We start from the raw sequence: 17,537 nt of genomic DNA, 5'->3' as shown, positions 1-17,537 counted from the left end.
AAAGAGAAAACAGAGAAAAAAGAAAAATAAAAAAGACAGAAAAAATACAAACAATTAAAGAAGAACAGATCAAACCTTTACATAGCTTTCTTTCCTTTCCTTATTTCCTTGACCTCCTCACACCTCCCATTTTTGTATTCTAATTCAATTTGTTATTTCAGCAAATCCTTCCAACCTTGTTTTTATCTTAATAATTTGTCTTAATATACTATAATTTTACATTCTCTCTTTCACCAATTCATTTTTACTTAATCCTTTATGTCATTTCTGCTAAAGCCATGTAATTTTCTTTTCCCAACATCATTCTAACAATCCTTAATTTTGCAATATTTTTGAAGATAAACTTTTTTTTCCCAATCTTCTTCCACCAACTCTTCTCCTTGGTCATCTCAGCCAGTTCCATGTATTCCATCACCTTCATCTGCCATTCTTCCCGGGTGGGTAGATCTTGTGTTTTCCAATACTTCGCGATGAGTACTCTTGCTGCTGTTGTGGCGTACATAAAAAAAAGTTCTATCCTCCTTTCGCACCAAATGGCCGACCATGCCCAAGAGAAAGGCCTCTGGTTTCTTCTGGAAGGTATATTTAAATACCTTTTTCATTTCATTATAGATCATCTCCCAGAAGGTCTTAATCTTTGGGCATGTCCACCAAAGGTGAAAGAATGTACCTTCAATCTCTTTACATTTCCAACATTTATTATCAGGCAAATGATAAATTTTTGCAAGCTTGACTGGTGTCAACTACCACCTGTAAATCATTTTCATTATATTCTCTCAAGAGGCATTACATGCCGTAAACTTCATACCTGTGGTCCATAACTTTTCCCAGTCAGCCATCATAATGTTATGTCCAACATCTTGTGCCCATTTGATCATAACAGATTTAACCATTTCATCCTGTGTATTCCATTTCAATAGCAAGTTATACATTCTTGACAAATTCTTAGTTTTAGGATCTAACAATTCTGTTTCCAATTTTGATTTTTCCACCTGAAAGCCAATTTTCTTGTCCAAGTTATAAACCTCCCTTATTTGATAATAATGAAGCCAATCTCGTACTTTATTTTTTAGTTTGTCAAAACTCTGCAGTTTTAATCTATCTCCTTCTTGTTCCAAAATTTCCCAATATTTCGGCCAATTTGCCTCCATATTGAGTTTTTTCAGAGCCTTAGCTTCCATTGGTGACAACCTAGCCATTCCATCCTTTTGAGTGCTTCCATACAGTATATTTTTTCTCAGGTAGCCCTTTATCAACTTTGGGTTGACGTTTTGGTATTTTTAGGATAACCTGCAGTTATCCAGAGTTACTGCCCCCTAGGTAGATAGATGCAAGCTTCTTCAACACACATGAAAATGAAATACCTGAGGCTGACGCAGAAGTCTATACACATTTTTCATTTAAAACAGGGAGACATCCCTATCTTGCTACTGCATAGTCTTGGCTAATGTATCCAAATAGCATCGTGCCAAGCAGATATGTATATTAGCAGGTAAGGTCTTTTAAATAACTCAAGGCGAAAGAAAGAAAGAAAGAAAGAAAGAAAGAAAGAAAGAGAAGGGTTTACGCAGAGAAAGCAGAATAGAATATGAAATCAGACTTTTAAGAAAATAAAGAAGACCACAAAAGCAGTCAAAATACTGATTTATCTGGAGTTGGAAAGGGCTTTGTCAGCGGAAGGTATTTAGCATTACAATAGTTCCCAAAAAAAGAGTGTCACTGGTATATTTCAGGTAAGCATAATTACATACTCAGGGAGCAAAACAAACCTCTTTCACACAATATCTGGCAAGCTAGATTCCATGCAGGTAGTTCCCAAACCAAGCCACTGTTTACAAATTAAAATTATATCCTTCCTTATGGGAGAAAAACTGCTTATTTCTGTATTGACCTCATGAGTTGTCTAATTTTAAACTAGTCAAAAGAATTTCCATTTCTATTATCCAGAACTGGGTTTGTCTGGGTTTAGACATCATACTAGGACAAGCCAGAGCTTAGCTCACAGCAGCATGGAAGCTGGAGACCTGGAGTAGTAGCAAAGAGGCCATGTTCTCTTTGGGAACCAACACATTTCCTCATTGGTGCTAAGCCATGGCTTCCCTTAGTGTTATGTCTGACCTAGGCTGCTGTAAGCAGGCTGTAGTCAAGGAATGTCACACCCAATCTACAGCACAGTGGATATCATATATGCACTGCAAATTACCAAATCACATAGCAGTGTAATCCACACAGTAGGCAGTGCCAAGGGCTGTATTCAGCTAAGTAGGTATGCTAGCAGCAGCCAGTGTAATGAGTCCTATTAGCACAGTGGGACTTCCCCCAGTCCCAGATGAAACCCTGTGGAGGCCCCATGGCAGTCAAAATCTCTGGTGGAGGAGCTTGCAAATTATCTCCTAATACTTTTTTATTATTTTACCAACCAACAATTTTAATAAACCAATTTCAAGATCAAATCAATATTATTTCGATCCATTGTTATGGGGCCCCTAAAAGAGCCCATAGGCTGATGGCTACTCTGCCTATTTGGTAATCCAGCATTGACTTCCCCCCTTCTCCTCCCACACTCCCCCACGTGAACAGGGTCTTCTGAGCAGTGGCTCTACAGCTATGGAATGTGATTCCATATGAGGTCAGGCAGGCTCCTTTTCTCGATAGTTCCATACATGCTTTTAAGACTCACATTTTTACCGTGACTTAATGTTAGACTGCTCTGGGTTTAGTATGACTATGCTATGTTAGGCATTTTGTTTGTTTTGTGCTGGTTTTGGTAATACGATATATATTTAGATTGGCATTGTATGGCTTTATTGTTATTTTCAGTTCTATTGTGATTTACTCAGCATGATAAATTGCGACAAAGCAGCATCTAGAAACCTCTCAAATACATTAATTAAAATCCTTTCGAGCAAGGTTTGAAAGTACCTCACGGTTCTTCCTCCCAGTATCTGTCATGATGAAGGGAGCTCTTATTAGTACAGGGATTGGACAAGCTCCCCATTTAGTTTTAGTGTGTCCCATCATGAATTTCTCTTGGCTGGTCAGAACATCATCTAAGTATGCTACTGATGTATGCTGAAGGAGTGAGGCCAAGTACTGAGACACGTTGACCTTTTCACCGTCTGGCAGTGAAACATCCTACAATGCTGAAATCGCTCAGAGCGACCAGGAGAAAAGCATCTAACTCATTTCTCTTTTTCTTTTGTCTCTGTATCTTTCAGACCTTAGGAAAGACTGCCCACAGCCACAGTCTGGCGTGATCTGGAGAGTGGCAGGAGGCCTGTACAGCATCACCCGAGGAGCCGTGGGGGGAGTGGCTTGGGTTGGTAGCAAAGGCTTTGAACTCACCAAAACAGCAGTCACCAGCATCCCTACAGCCAGCGTTGGACTAGTCAAGGGCAGTGTCTCAGCAATGACCAGTGGCGTGGGAGCTGTTGGCAGTGCAGTGGCCAGCAAAGTCCCTTTCACCACAAAGAAGAAGGACAAGGCTGACTAGACCCTTCCTTCTGACAGATCACTTAGTCCCTGACCTTCCTCACTGCAATACCATTTTGTTTTGGATCACAAACACATACAAGGGAGAGCAGACCTCCTAGCCATGGCTGAGGTTCAGTTTTTTAGCTTGGAGCCCACAGTCACAACCAACCACACTCACACACCATCCCACATAGGATAAGGTTACCAGATTTTTTTCAATGAATCCGGGGACACTTTTCAACTTCAATTGATTTTGTATGGGGACTGATTTGTAAATCTGGGGACTGTCCCCGGGAATGGGGGACGTCTGGTAACCTTAACGTAGGAGAACTTCATTCACCCCATGAGAGGCTATGTAGGAGCTTCAGTTGTGAGCATTGTGCTCCATCTGTTTGGACACACTAGACAGAAAACTCAAGCATAGAGCTGTTTCCCGGTAGGAGACACAGATATGATCCTGGTAGGGTTGACCAATGGGTCACCTGGAGTTTCTTCTTTCCTTAAAGCCATCAGTGAGATGTGGGGCTGGAGAAGTGCTGATGGGCAGAGGGGTCCACATCCTTGCCTGAGAGAGACATGAGGCAGCAAGAAAGGGCGTGACTATCAGTGTAGTACAGTGCATGACTGCAAACTGGCCATGTGGCTCACTGAAGACAGCATCCCCATGCCCAGGCATCTGGACAGGCAGCAGGTGTCTGAACCTGTGCAGGATTGACAGAGCCAGCTCTTGCTACCTCCTTGCAACTCCCTCAGCAGCCACTAGTGGGAATCTCCTGCCACAATCCTTACTAGACACATCAACAACTTTCAGTGGTAAAATAATTTCCAGGTTGCCAATCTGGTCACCCTAGTCCTATTTTTTGTATTTAATGGTTTGTAGTTCACTAGAGGTCTTGGGGGAAAAGGGGGGGAAGGGCTGTATGGGACCTGTCCACGTAAATGTAACCACGTAAATGTAACCTGAAGCAGAGATGCTGTGAATAAGGGCATCCAACCATTCCACAGGTGCAACAGAGGAAAGAATATATATGTTTATGAGGCACCAAGGCAACCAAGTTATTGAGTGGCCTTGAATAAATATAAATCGTACTGCTGATGATGGTGATAACAACATCAATTTTCTCCTCATCTCTCTCACACAAGCCCACTTCTATCCACAGGTACACCTAGTTAGAATGAAAAAGGTTCCTTGTTTTAAATTACTTCTGCCTTTCCTGGCATTGTAGGATTTTAACTATGTGCAATAGAGAGAAAGAATGTTTATAGTGTGTTTTATGATCATATATAGTAAGCATTGGATCAGTTTTCTAATAATTAAAGCCATGAAAACTGAGGTGTGACCCTGCCCGTAAATAATCTGCACATTATTCCTGACAAATTCAGCAATTTGTAATTGAGGTTGTTCAAATTTTGTTTTGGTTCATTGACCAGGCAGGGATACCATCAACATGAAATGTTTTAGGCAATGCTCTCTTGTACCCTTAGAAAGTGTAAACCATGCTCATGTTTTAAACCCTTTCTTTCCCCCACTTCTACTTTGCCAGTTTGGCCAGTGACCAAACTTTGCTCCTGCAATCCTTAAGCTGTTTGTGCGGAAGTAAATCCATGTGACTTCAATGGGACTTACCTCCAGTTATGTGTCCTTAAGACTGGTGCCCGAGATGCTCTGTCTCCTTTCAGTCCTTTTCTGTGTATGGTTCTTTCATGAAAGGGATGTTGATCTTTGGATACTTAAAATGGAGCAGACTTAAGTAGATTCAGAAGACATGTTTTATTCATATCCTGGATGCTGGGATCATTCTGGTTTCCACCTCTTGAAGATTCTTTGCCGCTTTGCTTGACTACGATATCTTCACAGGTAATGGCTGCCCTTTCCTAACGGGAAGGGAAGCTCCGCACGAGAAAGGGTCGTCCGCTACGGCGCAGCGGAGACCCAAAAACGGAAAACCGCAGGTAGCAGAAGCCTGCGGTCCCGGGACCCGGCGGGCGCCAGAAGCGGCCACCGAAACGTTGAGGGAGCCTCGTAAGGGGCTCCGGATCGCGGAGGAGGCTGCGGCGCTGTGGGTCGTTCCGCAATCGGCGGAGTGAAGCCGCGTAGCTGTTGCCAGTGAGCGCTGACCTTTCTTCCTGAAATTTATGCTTTAAAAACAACAACCCGTGAGTAAACAACGGACTGTATGTAATTCGGGACTTTAAAATATTAAATTTGGCTGAAAGCGGATTGACGAAAAACAGGAAGTCCGTCTTCCGCTCCCATTGAACTTGAACGCAAAGAGCGTGGAAGAGTGGAGGCAAAGAGAGACCTTTTAAACTATTTGATCTGAGCACCCATTGAACTTTATTTTAAGTGGAATAAATAACCTCATGTGCTGGACTCTTATGAATTTTAGTTATATTTTAATCTTTCTCCCTTTGGAGCTACATTTTAACTAAAAACCCCAGGCGCTGGAACTGCCTGAGAAACTGAGCTGTCAGCTTGCAGTTTGCAGCTTGGATACTTTGAATCTGAACTTTGAAACAATCTGAGAGAGTCTGAACTTGTTACTTTGAAGCATTTGGATTACCAGCTTACACCATCAGAAATACTGTTGTTGCACTAAACCTTAACTCTGCTGAAAAATCTTTTTATTGAAGGTTCTTGGACTTAGAAATTTGACTTTATTTTAACTGAAATTGATTTCTTCCCTGAAATATTTTAAACTCCCCCTAGAGGATTTGGGACTTATAACAGTGACTTTTACTTTACTTTCTTTTTCCCGGCCCCTTATTGACTGTGACCATCTGTGCCGGGGCTTTCTCATGGGAACAACTCAGCTTGACCTTGAATTTTAGATAACTTTGGAATGAGTGGTACAAGAAGGAGAGGAAGAACTAAACAAACAACTTTGACAACTTTAACCGCAGCCTCACAGGCACGTAGATCATCTGTGCCTACTTTGCCCTCTGAGGTCGAAACTGTTTCTCTGCCACGGGCAGGGGAGGGAGAAACTGAGGAATTACAACTGGAAGATATGGCCTCAGGGGCAAGCACTACTATTTTAGAGAAAATTTTTGAAAAATTAGAATCTTTGGATAAGAAAGTAGAATCTTTGGACAAGAAAGCTGATGAGCAAACATATAAAATTGAGCAGAACATAGAATGTTTAAATAAATTATCTGGACAAGTCGCACAGAATACTCAAGCAATCGGAGAATTGAAGGAGGCTGCAGGGGAAAATCGGAAATTGGCTGAAGATACCAGCCAAAAACTTGAAAATTTAGAACAAGAGGTAAGACCACTCTGCAAGCAAGTAGGCGAACATCAGACCTATTTGTCCATGCTTGAACTGCGGAACAGGGAGAGCAATTTAAGGATAAGAGCAATACCAGAAGTGGAAGAAGGCAACCTAGCTGAGTTTCTGACTAAAGAATTCTCCAAATTTTGGAGTTTAGAGGAAAAGGACTTTAAAATTGTTTCAGCTTTTAGGCTCGGAAGACTTCTAAAGAAAGAGAAGCCCAGAGACTGTTTGATAATATTGAGGTCAAAGGAGGAAAGGGATAAGATTTTGGGCCTACACTACGGAAAGTCACTGGACATTTTGGACAAAAGAATTGAGATCTACAAGGATATTCCTAAACAACTGCTAGATCTTAGATCTGACTATTTGGAGTTGACAAGACTACTAAGGAAGAATTCAATCATCTTTAGGTGGGAATTTCCTCAAGGACTATCTTTTACCTTTAGAGGGAAGAAGATCAAAATCAGAACATCGGAAGATAGAGATAAATTTCTGAACGTATACGGAGAGGACCTTCACAAAGGAATTGATCAACTTCCAGGGCCTGAAACACCAGAGGCATCTGCACCCTTGGACTCTGAAGATTCTCTGAACAAGATACCACCCCTTGAAAAATAACCAGATTTATTCAGGATGTCTCTGCAACTTTTGAGTTGGAACATTAATGGCTGCAATATCCCGGAAAAAAGGAGGAAAATTTTTCATATACTAAAAAAAGAACAATTGGATATTATCTGCTTACAAGAAACACACGTGACTAGGCTCCATAGAAAGGTGTTAATAAACAAAAGACTTGGCCAAGAATTTATATCTTCGGACAGAGTAAAGAAGCGAGGAGTGGTGATATATGCAAAAGAGAGCCTGTCACCTAAATTCTTATTCAAAGATGAACATGGAAGAATATTAGGAATTGAGATACAACACCAAGGAGAAAAGATTCTGATATTAGGAATTTATGCACCAAATGACGGGAAATCGGAATTTTACAAGAAGTTGCATGAGACTATGCTGGACTATCTGGACTACAACAACATCATTATGATGGGAGATATGAATGGGGTCGTATCGACAAACATGGATAAGTCACAAAATCAAAACGTTACAAAAGACGGCAGACTACCAAAGACTTTTTTGAAATGGCTGACAATATGGACTGGATTGATATTTGGAGAACTAAGAACCCCCTGGGAAGAGAGGGAACATTCTTCTCTGAAGCCCAACTGACTTGGACAAGAATCGACCAAATATGGATATCTAGAGGTCTGGCACCCAAGGTCAGAAAAGTGGAAATCTGCCCAAAGACCTGCTCCGACCATAATGCGCTGAAGATGGATATGACACTATTGCCAACCGGCTCCTTTAGATGGAAGATGAATGATAGCTTGTTTAGAGATCAGGAGATTGTCAAGAAGGCCCAAAAAACCTTGAAGGATTATTTTGAAATAAATATGAACACTACGGTGGAAAAAAGAACTATCTGGGACGCAAGCAAAGCTGTGATGAGGGGGTTCTTGATACAACAGAACACTGTAAAGAAAAGAACACAAAATGAAAGGAAAGATAAGATTTTGCAGAAAATTAAAGAATTGGAGAAGAAATTAAGATCAAACCCGAAGTCACAGCCGATTCTGAGAGAAATTAAACTATATCAAGCCCAATATTCTAAATTGATAAACCAAGAAATAGAATGGAAGATTAAATTAATGAAACAAAAAACTTTTGAATCGGCAAATAAATGTGGAAAACTGCTAGCTTGGCAGTTGAAGAAGAGACAGAAATTAAATATAGTTACAAACCTAGAAATTGAAGGAAGAAATATCCAGAACCCCATGGAAATTAGAAAGTGCTTCCAGAGATACTTTAAAAAATTATACACCCAAGGGCCGCAAGATGAGGTTGAGATTAAACAATTTCTGGAAAGAAATGGATTAACAAAGTTGTCACAAAAAAACAGATTAATCCTGAACAACAAAATAACACAACAAGAGATTGAACAAGCTATTCAGAACATGCAACTGGGCAAATCTCCAGGGCCAGACGGTTTGACCTCCAAGTATTACAAGACATTAAAAGACTATCTGACCCAACCAATGATGGAGGTCTGTAATGAAATTATGGAAGGGAAGAAGGCGCCGGAATCGTGGAAGGAAGCCTTTATCACATTGATACCAAAATCTGAAGCTGAAAAGACACAACTCAAAAACTATCGTCCCATCTCCCTTTTGAATGTGGATTACAAAATATTTGCAGACATTTTGGCAAGTAGATTCAAAAGAGTGCTTAATGAAGTAATTCATAAAGACCAGGCAGGCTTTCTCCCAGGTAGACATATGTTTGCAAATACTAGGAACATTATTGACGTTTTGGAACTTTTGCAAACAGACATAAATACAAAAGCAGTGTTAATTTTCATAGATGCGGAGAAGGCCTTTGACAATATTTCTTGGAAATTTATGAAGGGAAATTTGAATGAAATGGGAGTGGGACGGGGGTTTGAGAATGGGATTGACGCAATATATTCAGAACAAAAGGCCAAACTGATAGTTAACAATGTGGTTACAGAAGAGTTCAAAATTGAAAAAGGAACACGACAAGGCTGCCCGATTTCCCCTTTGTTATTCATTTCGGTTCTGGAGGTGCTCTTGAACTTGATCAGAGGGGACCGGTTGGTGGAAGGGATTCAGGTCGGAGCGAAACAATACAAATTGAAAGCTTTTGCAGATGACCTAGTTTTGACTCTGCAGGAGCCAGAATCTAGTACGAAAAGAGTATTACAACTGATACAGGATTTTGGTCGGGTGGCAGGATTTAAATTAAATAAACAGAAAACTAAAGTGTTGGGAAAAAATTTGACAGATACAGAGTCGGAAAGGTTTCAGAGAGAAACAGAACTAACTATGGTTAAAAAAGTAAAATACCTAGGGGTAAACATAACAGCAAAAAACCTGAGTCTATTTAAGGACAATTATGAAAAATGTTGGTCTGAAATTAAGAGAGACTTGGATAGTTGGACAAAATTGAAGCTTTCTTTGTTAGGCCGAATTGCTGCTATTAAGATGAATGTATTGCCAAAAATGTTGTTTTTGTTTCAAACATTACAGATTGTGGACAAAACGGAGTGCTTCCGGAAGTGGCAGAAAGATATATCTAAATTTGTCTGGCAGGGCAAAAAGCCCAGAATTAAGTTTAAGATATTAACAGATGCGAAAGAAAGAGGTGGCTTTGCCCTGCCAGACTTAAAGTTGTACTATGAAGCCGCAGCTTTCTGCTGGCTAAAAGATTGGCTACTTCTCGAAGACACTGACGTGCTGGACTTGGAAGGTTTTAACAATGCTTTTGGTTGGCATGCATACTTATGGTATGACAAAGTTAAGATCAATAAGGCCTTTAAGAACCATATTGTCAGGAAAGCACTGTTCAATGTCTGGACGAAATATAAAGACTTATTGGAAAACAAAACTCCAAGGTGGCTCTCACCTCTGGAGGCTAAGGCCCGAAAAAGACCCAATATGGAGGCCAAATGGCCAAAATATTGGGAATTATTAGAAAAAGATGGAGACAATTGGAAATTGCAGAGTTTGGAGAAAATGAAGGATAAGGTGCGAGACTGGTTACATTATGCTCAGATTAAAGAAGTTTTTAAAAATGACAAAAAGTTAGGGTTCCAGGTGGAGAAATCGAAGTTAGAAACAGAATTGTTAGAACCCAAAACCAAGGTACTATCTAGAATGTATAACTTGCTGCTAAAATGGAACACACAAGACGAAATGGTTAAATCGGCTATGATAAAATGGGCACAGGATATTGGGCATAACATTATGTTCGAGGACTGGGAAAGGTTGTGGACCAATGGGTTGAACTTCACTGCATGTAATGCTCTGAAGGAAAATGTTATGAAAATGATATATAGATGGTACATGACCCCAGTTAAACTTGCCAAAATATACCATTCGTCTGACAATAAATGTTGGAAATGTAAAGAAAATGAAGGAACATTCTTCCACCTCTGGTGGACATGCCCTAAGGTGAAGGCCTTCTGGGAAATGATATACAATGAGCTGAAAAAGGTATTTAAGTATACCTTCACTAAGAAACCAGAGGCCTTCCTTCTGGGTATTGTCGGCCAGAAGGTGTTAAAGAAGGATCGAACATTTTTCATGTATGCAACAACGGCAGCAAGGATTCTCATCGCAAAAAATTGGAAAACTCAAGATTTACCCACACTGGAAGAGTGGCAGATGCAGCTGATGGACTATATGCAACTGGCCGAGATGACTGGCAGAATCCGAGACCTGGGAGAAGAAAAGATGGAGGAAGACTGGGAGAAATTCAAGATGTATCTACAAAAACATTGTAATTTGTTTGAATGTTAAGAAGGATGCTAGATTATAAAAAACTGGCCACCACTAAACTAGATTTAAATTTGATGATAAGTGAGACTAAAGAAAATATAAAAATTTTATTGGAAAAAGTGTTAAATCATATTGGAATGTGTGGACATGAGATTGTAAACAAGTTGATAATTTGTTTGGAAAAATTTTTTTTTTTTTAATGATGTAAATGGGAGAGGGGGACGTGAGGGAGTCCAAAGAAGTGAAGAATTTGTTGTTATAAAAGTAAGATTGTTTTATGTGTGCATTTATATTTTAAAAAAAAAACCTTAATAAATATTTATAAAAAAAAAAAAAAAACGATATCTTCACAGGCACCATTAGCGTGACCAGTATCTAAAGCTTGCTTCATTCCGCATCATGGCAGCATGTAGTTCCCCTTGGAGGAAATTTCTTTTCTCTTTCAACCTTTCTGTTTTATTTTGTTATACCTGCCTTTTTTGGTTGCTTTATCGCAATACCATCTGACACCAGAATGCCTACCTGTGTTTAACTGAGTAGTCTTCTGCAATTTGCAGAGCCCAAGATGGCTGGTTTAGCTCTGTTGGTATCTGTTCATTGTTCTCCCTTGAAAACAGCCTGTGATGCTATAAGCCATGAGGGTTCTTCTGGTTCTGCCCCTGACCACACAGAATTGTATGCCCATTGTGACTGAACTGCCCCAAGTTGAATTCTCTGGACCCTAAAGAGCCGTCAGGGCACCTTTTTATAGCTAGCTTCCCCAGCCACTTTTGGCCAGGCATCATGAACACCTTGATATGTTTTTCTTCTGGTCCCTTGCCCCCGGGTAGGATGAAGAACCCTCGTAGGAAGCAAAGTATCCTATCTCACTGCTACAGTAGTTTACTAGCAGTGCTCCATGGTTCACTGGAATAAAACAAGCACTGGTTTCATTATACCAGGCTAAGGGGTCACAGCCAAGAAAGAAAGAAAGAGCTTAGGCAATCCCCTGCCTTGGGTCAAATTTACAGTAGCTGCAGCTCATTCCAAGTCATAGGATACTTGTGAGAGTGAGTAGGACATCTTCAGTTTCTTTCTTTGGCTGTGCCTCTGTTTTAACTAAATGGAATCAAAGCCTCTGTTAATTCAGAATAGGCTCTGGCAGCAGCTTAGCTGATAGGCCTGACATGCTCAGAGGAACTCTTCCCACAATTCTGATCCATAATGTGCTACAACAGCAGCACATTATGGTTGAAAGGCACTTTCTGCATCTTGTGTGAAAAGGGTCTTAAGTAGGCAAGTCCTAAAATGTAGCAAGGTGAAGCATATTTTTTCAGCATGTCGTGTGTCATAATTTTAGGGGCTAGATGAAAGCAGGAACTGATGTCTGCTCCAGGAAGTCTTTTTGAAACTGGAGCGTTGAGATTCATCTTGGACCAGTACTGGTCTTAAGAATCTGGGGTTCCATCAAGGGTTCTCAATTTCTGCTGTCAAATAAATCCCCTCCATTCTTTCAAGAATTTCAACCTTGAAAAACATCACCCAGCTGAAACTGATGTTGCCTCTTCAGTTCTACCACCCACAGCACCCTTTAGATCGAGGAAGCATGAACAACAGGGAGGCAAGTGACTGTCGGTTCTTCATTACTAAAACATAAGCAGTTTATTTCTAGGTTTTGATAGACACTGCTCCACCCCACCCACTTTGTTTGGAGCATGGGTTTGTTTTGTTGTGTAGTTCAGTGAATATTCATTTCTATATTTGGAAGATAATAAATTTTTAAGATATAACCCCCTTGTTTAGTGTTTGATCCTTGTTTTCAACTAAAGGAAATAAGCAGGAACAGTGTGGGTGGAGAGCCTCGCTGTGGGGTTTGCTGTGTTGTAAAGGGGTAGCCTTCTTATGATTAAACACAGACGTTGTGCAGTTCAGCTTGAGATGCTGGAAGTCAGCGGGAGAGAATTAAAGTGGGGGAAGCCACAAACAGGTGGTGCACTGCTACAGAAATGGAGGGGGGGATCCTTGATTTTCACCCAGCACTTATTTTTAAAGGACTACATGAGCATTCTCACTCTTGTAAGCTATAGTGAAGGAGCACTCAAGTGCTAAAGAGTTCTAAAGAAAATCGTGTTCATAAAATGGAGGTATACAAGAAGTTGGGGTATAGCATGGCACTCACCACTAATGAGATCATAATTCAGGAGCGTTTATCTGGTAGATGTCCATGATATTTGCTGCAGGTAATTTCACATACAGATAGGTAGATAGGTAGATGATAGATATAGATGATAGATAGATAGATAGATAGATAGATAGATAGATAGATAGATGATATAGATAGATAGATATAGATAGATAGATAGATAGATAGATAGATAGATAGATGATAGATAGATAGATAGATAGATAGATAGATAGATAGATAGATAGATATAGATAGATTTTTACATACACACACACACACACACAGAGAGAGAGAGAGAGAGAGACAGAGAAGTGTGTTGTTTTATATATAAAACGTGTGTGTGTGTGTGTGTGTGTGTGTGTGTGTGTGTGTGTAAAACCAGGAAAAATGTATGTTTATGATTATGTTCCTCTGTTGCAGTTTGCAGAGAAAGCAGTGATAGAGCTAACAAAGTAAACAAACAAACAAGAAAACAAATAAATGAGTTGTGGTGTAGTGAAATGCCTATTTTTTCAAACTTACCCCCTATCTTTTACAGTGCTATTTGCAATTGTTCAACGCCACTGTTTCTTTGCCACTGCTGCCCCAGGGCAATATCTCCCTGCTTTCTTCCTTGAATAATATTAACTAATCAGGTGATATATACAGAACATGATGACATCACAGTGTTACATAGCAATTCAGAATTGGCTACTTGATGATATCGCTGAAGACAAACACAGCCAATTAAGAGTGACGACCATGCTTTCCAGTTAACTAGTACCCTTTCTCTGCATAAGTGAACACTTTCATCTCATTTCAGAAAAGTTGCTGAAATATGTGAATATTGCACCCCCCTCGTTGGGTTTGATCATTGTCTCCCTACTACTCCTTATCTCAAGAGTACTTCACAAATAAGCTGATGTCCCCCAGGTTACTAATTTTCAAACACCATATTGCTATATTTTCCATATGGCTACTGTCCCCTGGCAAGGCAGCCAACTTTTATCCTCTTTCCCACAACAATGATCCTTTTTAGGGGAAAAAAACCCAAATTATTTGAAAACCACAGGTTCCTGGGAGTAGAATAAGCTATGCCAGAACTGAGAGCAAATCTGCTTGATGGGACAGACAATTTTTGTTTCTGTTGTGCAAAATCTGGCTCCTTTTTGGGGGGCCAAGGGCACAGCACTGTTAAGACAATAAGGAGCATTCTTAAAGCTTCAATGCAGCTTGAAATGAATTGCAGGAAATAAGTTACTATGGGATACTTAGCATTTCTCTGTGCCTGCATAAAGCAGCCCAATCCAGCCAATAAAGGTTTTGTAAGAGCCCTATTACCAAGTAACTAGGCTACAGGAAGATGCGTGCTAAAGGATTAATTTGCTTGAGTAAACAATAATGGGCCAATCAAGTAATTTATTTACTTCAGAAGAGAATATTCTCAAGGTGCATCAGTAGCCAAGGCCTGCATAGGAAGGGCTGGGTTGCAACATAATGCACACTTACCTGGGGAGTAAGCCCATTTGAACATTCTTCCAAGCAAACAGGCATAGGATTCTGCTATTGACGTGTTTTATTAATGCAGAGTTTGGCCTCTGAAGCTGAACAGGTGGTGTCCAGCTTTGTTGAGGAATTTGCAACCCTTGCTGTTCTAGAAACCCTTTTCTTTCCTCCTACAGATCAGGTTGGTACCAAAATGACTAATAGTGATGTTTGGAATGCCGGTCACTGTGAGAGGCTGAAGAGCTGTGCCTGCATGCAGGAAGTCTCAGGTTCCACCCCTGGCATCTCCAGGGCTAGAGAAGATCCCTGTCTGAAATCCCAAAGAGCTGCTGGCAGCCACTGTAGACAATATTGAGCTAGAATGGTCTCACATGGTATTAGGCAGCTTCCTGTTTCCTAGGCTGTAGAAAAGCTAGGGGTGAAAGAATGGGTCAGTTTTGGTTCTCTCGTTTTTCCAATCTTAAAATTGGTTCTCTACATTTCTGCAGCAATGTAAAAAAATGCTAATTTTCAAGAGAGTTGTTTTTTTTTTAGTGCACATTTATACTAACAGACACTATTGTGGGTGCAGTTTTAACTATTGTGCACTTTTCTGCAAGCATTTCCCCCATTTTTGTATGTTACTTTCAATGATACATTCCTTTTTATGCATGCTTGCCCCACATGTATGCATTTTTGTAAACACTGGTTGGAGAACTGCACCGCAAAATTCAGAGAGGTGTGCATTTCAACATATGGCTGTGGTTTGGTTTTCATATAAAGCGTGAATTTAATAGATTCAGCTTTAAATGCAGATTTTACCCCCTCCCTCACCTATTTCCCACCACACCTTATCTGCACTAGGATGGAGAAGCTTTTTCAATTCATAAGCCACACTGACAATCTTCTGAGAGCCATCATGTGCCAGTGGTGGGTGGGGCCAGACCCCAAAGTGGGTGGAGCCATGGCTAGGACACTGACCTTTGCACAGCAGGCTACATTCCAGCTGCACAAAAGCCAGAGGTGCCTACATGCACACATACCTCCCAATCCAGGCAAGCAAGAGGCACCATCACAGATCAGAGATACAGTCCAGCTAGGCAGAAGCATGCAGAGCAGGGTCAATGGGATATGTGGCCTGGGAAGCAGAGTTGTGGCTTGGAAGAGGGTGTGGCCTAGGGAAGAGTCCCAAGGACCAGATAGAGAGGCCTGGAGGTCTGTATTCAGTCCTTTAGATCCTCCCCCTCATCAATATGGATGATTTGTACAAGTCCTGGTATGAAACTTATCCTCAGTGCTGTTTGTCTTTGTACCATGAGTGTTTTATGTGGAATGGGCACAGCTGAGCATTGTCTGCAGCTGCCACATGGACTTCTAGGAAGTTGTACAAACAACATTCAGCTGTACCAATCAAACACATTCAGGCAATTAACAAACACTGTGCTGAAGTGCCTGAAAGGATGGGGGGTAGGCAACTTCCTTCCTCTTCATTCTCCTGAGAGGTTTCCAGCTCCATCTCTCTCTTGACAGCGGAGATGATTTATAATGCTCCACTCATTTCTCTACAAGCCCAGAGGAGAGGCCACCAAACTCATTTTTCCAGTGACCTTTCACAGCCATCCCCACTTAAAATGGGTTTTCATCTTTCAGGCTAGGGGGGCACCTTGTGAAACCACCCCAGCGGGATGGGTATGCAATGCGGCAATTGATGTCCCTGCCCTTTCAAAGGCCACTGAAGAAAAATTAACGGAACTGCATAGTCTCCCTTCCCTACGTTTGGCAGCCGATACCAGCGCCTAATGACTTTCTTCCCACAGATACATGGCGCACTGACTCAGTATTGGAATTCTGTTGGGAGATTTATCACAACTCCAAGTGGAAATAACTCCTCAAGATAGAGGCTGAGAGCCTATGGAAGTCTACTGTGCTTTTATGAGCAGTTTGGAAACTGCCCACCTGCTCCGTCCAACCCATGAGACTTTCATTATATCTAGTTGCACTGAACTCTCAGGTGTCTTCTTGGACTGCAGCTCAAAGCCAGTCTCTTGACATTCCTTTCACCATGCAGATTGATGATTCAGTAGTTAGTTTTCCTCCTGCCAGCTGCACAGTGGAGCAACATTAGCCATGCAGTTGGATACCATGGAGTGGGATTCCCCCAATCCTACTCTAGTAGCTACCGTTGGCATGAGTTGTGGGTGGAGAAGTGCCTTGGTGAGTGTTCTTCTGCCCCCACCCAAGATATAGTAAGGCAGGGCAGTGGGAAACTTGCAAGAAGAATGCCAATCCTTTTTGCAAAGCTAAAATCTAGACTGGTTCTAACGCGGAACTCTTCTAGCCTGCTCTAAACTCTTACACTGAGTAACGACCTCCTGGCTGCATCCAAAAAGACTTTTCTATTGTAGCCCATCAGAAGTAAACAGCAGGCCCAAACAAGGTGAATAATGCCATAGATGCCAGCAAGATCACAGTACAATGAAACAAGGGCTGATATTTCAAGCACAAGATCTATGCCAGATACTACAAGGTGAGGTTAAAAACTTCCAAGACAAGTTGACCCGACAGAAAATGTAAGGGTTTTTTTTTTTAAAGTTTGTTTGTTTTTTAGGGGGGGCAAAGGCAAACATCTGAGTTAATCCACAGTCCATATTGTTTGGTTTTAGGCATAGCTAATTTGTCATTTTCTTTTCAATTGGCATTGGAGATCACTGACCATCAAATAACTCTTGTTCATAAAAAGTTGTTTTAGATAGTTTTTGTGTAATTTCTGCATCAATTTTGTCTGCATCAATTTTAAAATAAAGC

The 17,537-nt window shown here is 40.9% G+C and overlaps 1 protein-coding gene across 1 annotated transcript in view; it reads left to right on the top strand.

Moving 5' to 3' along the window:
- Nucleotides 1-4,363, top strand: part of LOC309327377 (transmembrane protein 263-like) — a 300,700-nt gene extending 296,337 nt beyond the window's left edge. The window contains exon 3 of the mRNA XM_081836604.1: nt 3,219-4,363. Coding sequence (XP_081692730.1) covers nt 3,219-3,493 — 275 coding nt within the window. The 3' untranslated portion in view covers nt 3,494-4,363. The remainder of the gene's footprint in view (nt 1-3,218) is intronic.
- The last annotated feature ends 13,174 nt before the right edge of the window (nt 4,364-17,537 follow it).

The sequence above is a fragment of the Podarcis erhardii genome, assembly GCF_964252035.2.
Source record: "Podarcis erhardii genome assembly, chromosome: 1".
Taxonomy (NCBI): domain Eukaryota; kingdom Metazoa; phylum Chordata; class Lepidosauria; order Squamata; family Lacertidae; genus Podarcis; species Podarcis erhardii.
The sequence above is the reverse complement of the archived record's forward strand: the minus strand, read 5'-3'. Positions and strand labels throughout refer to the sequence as shown.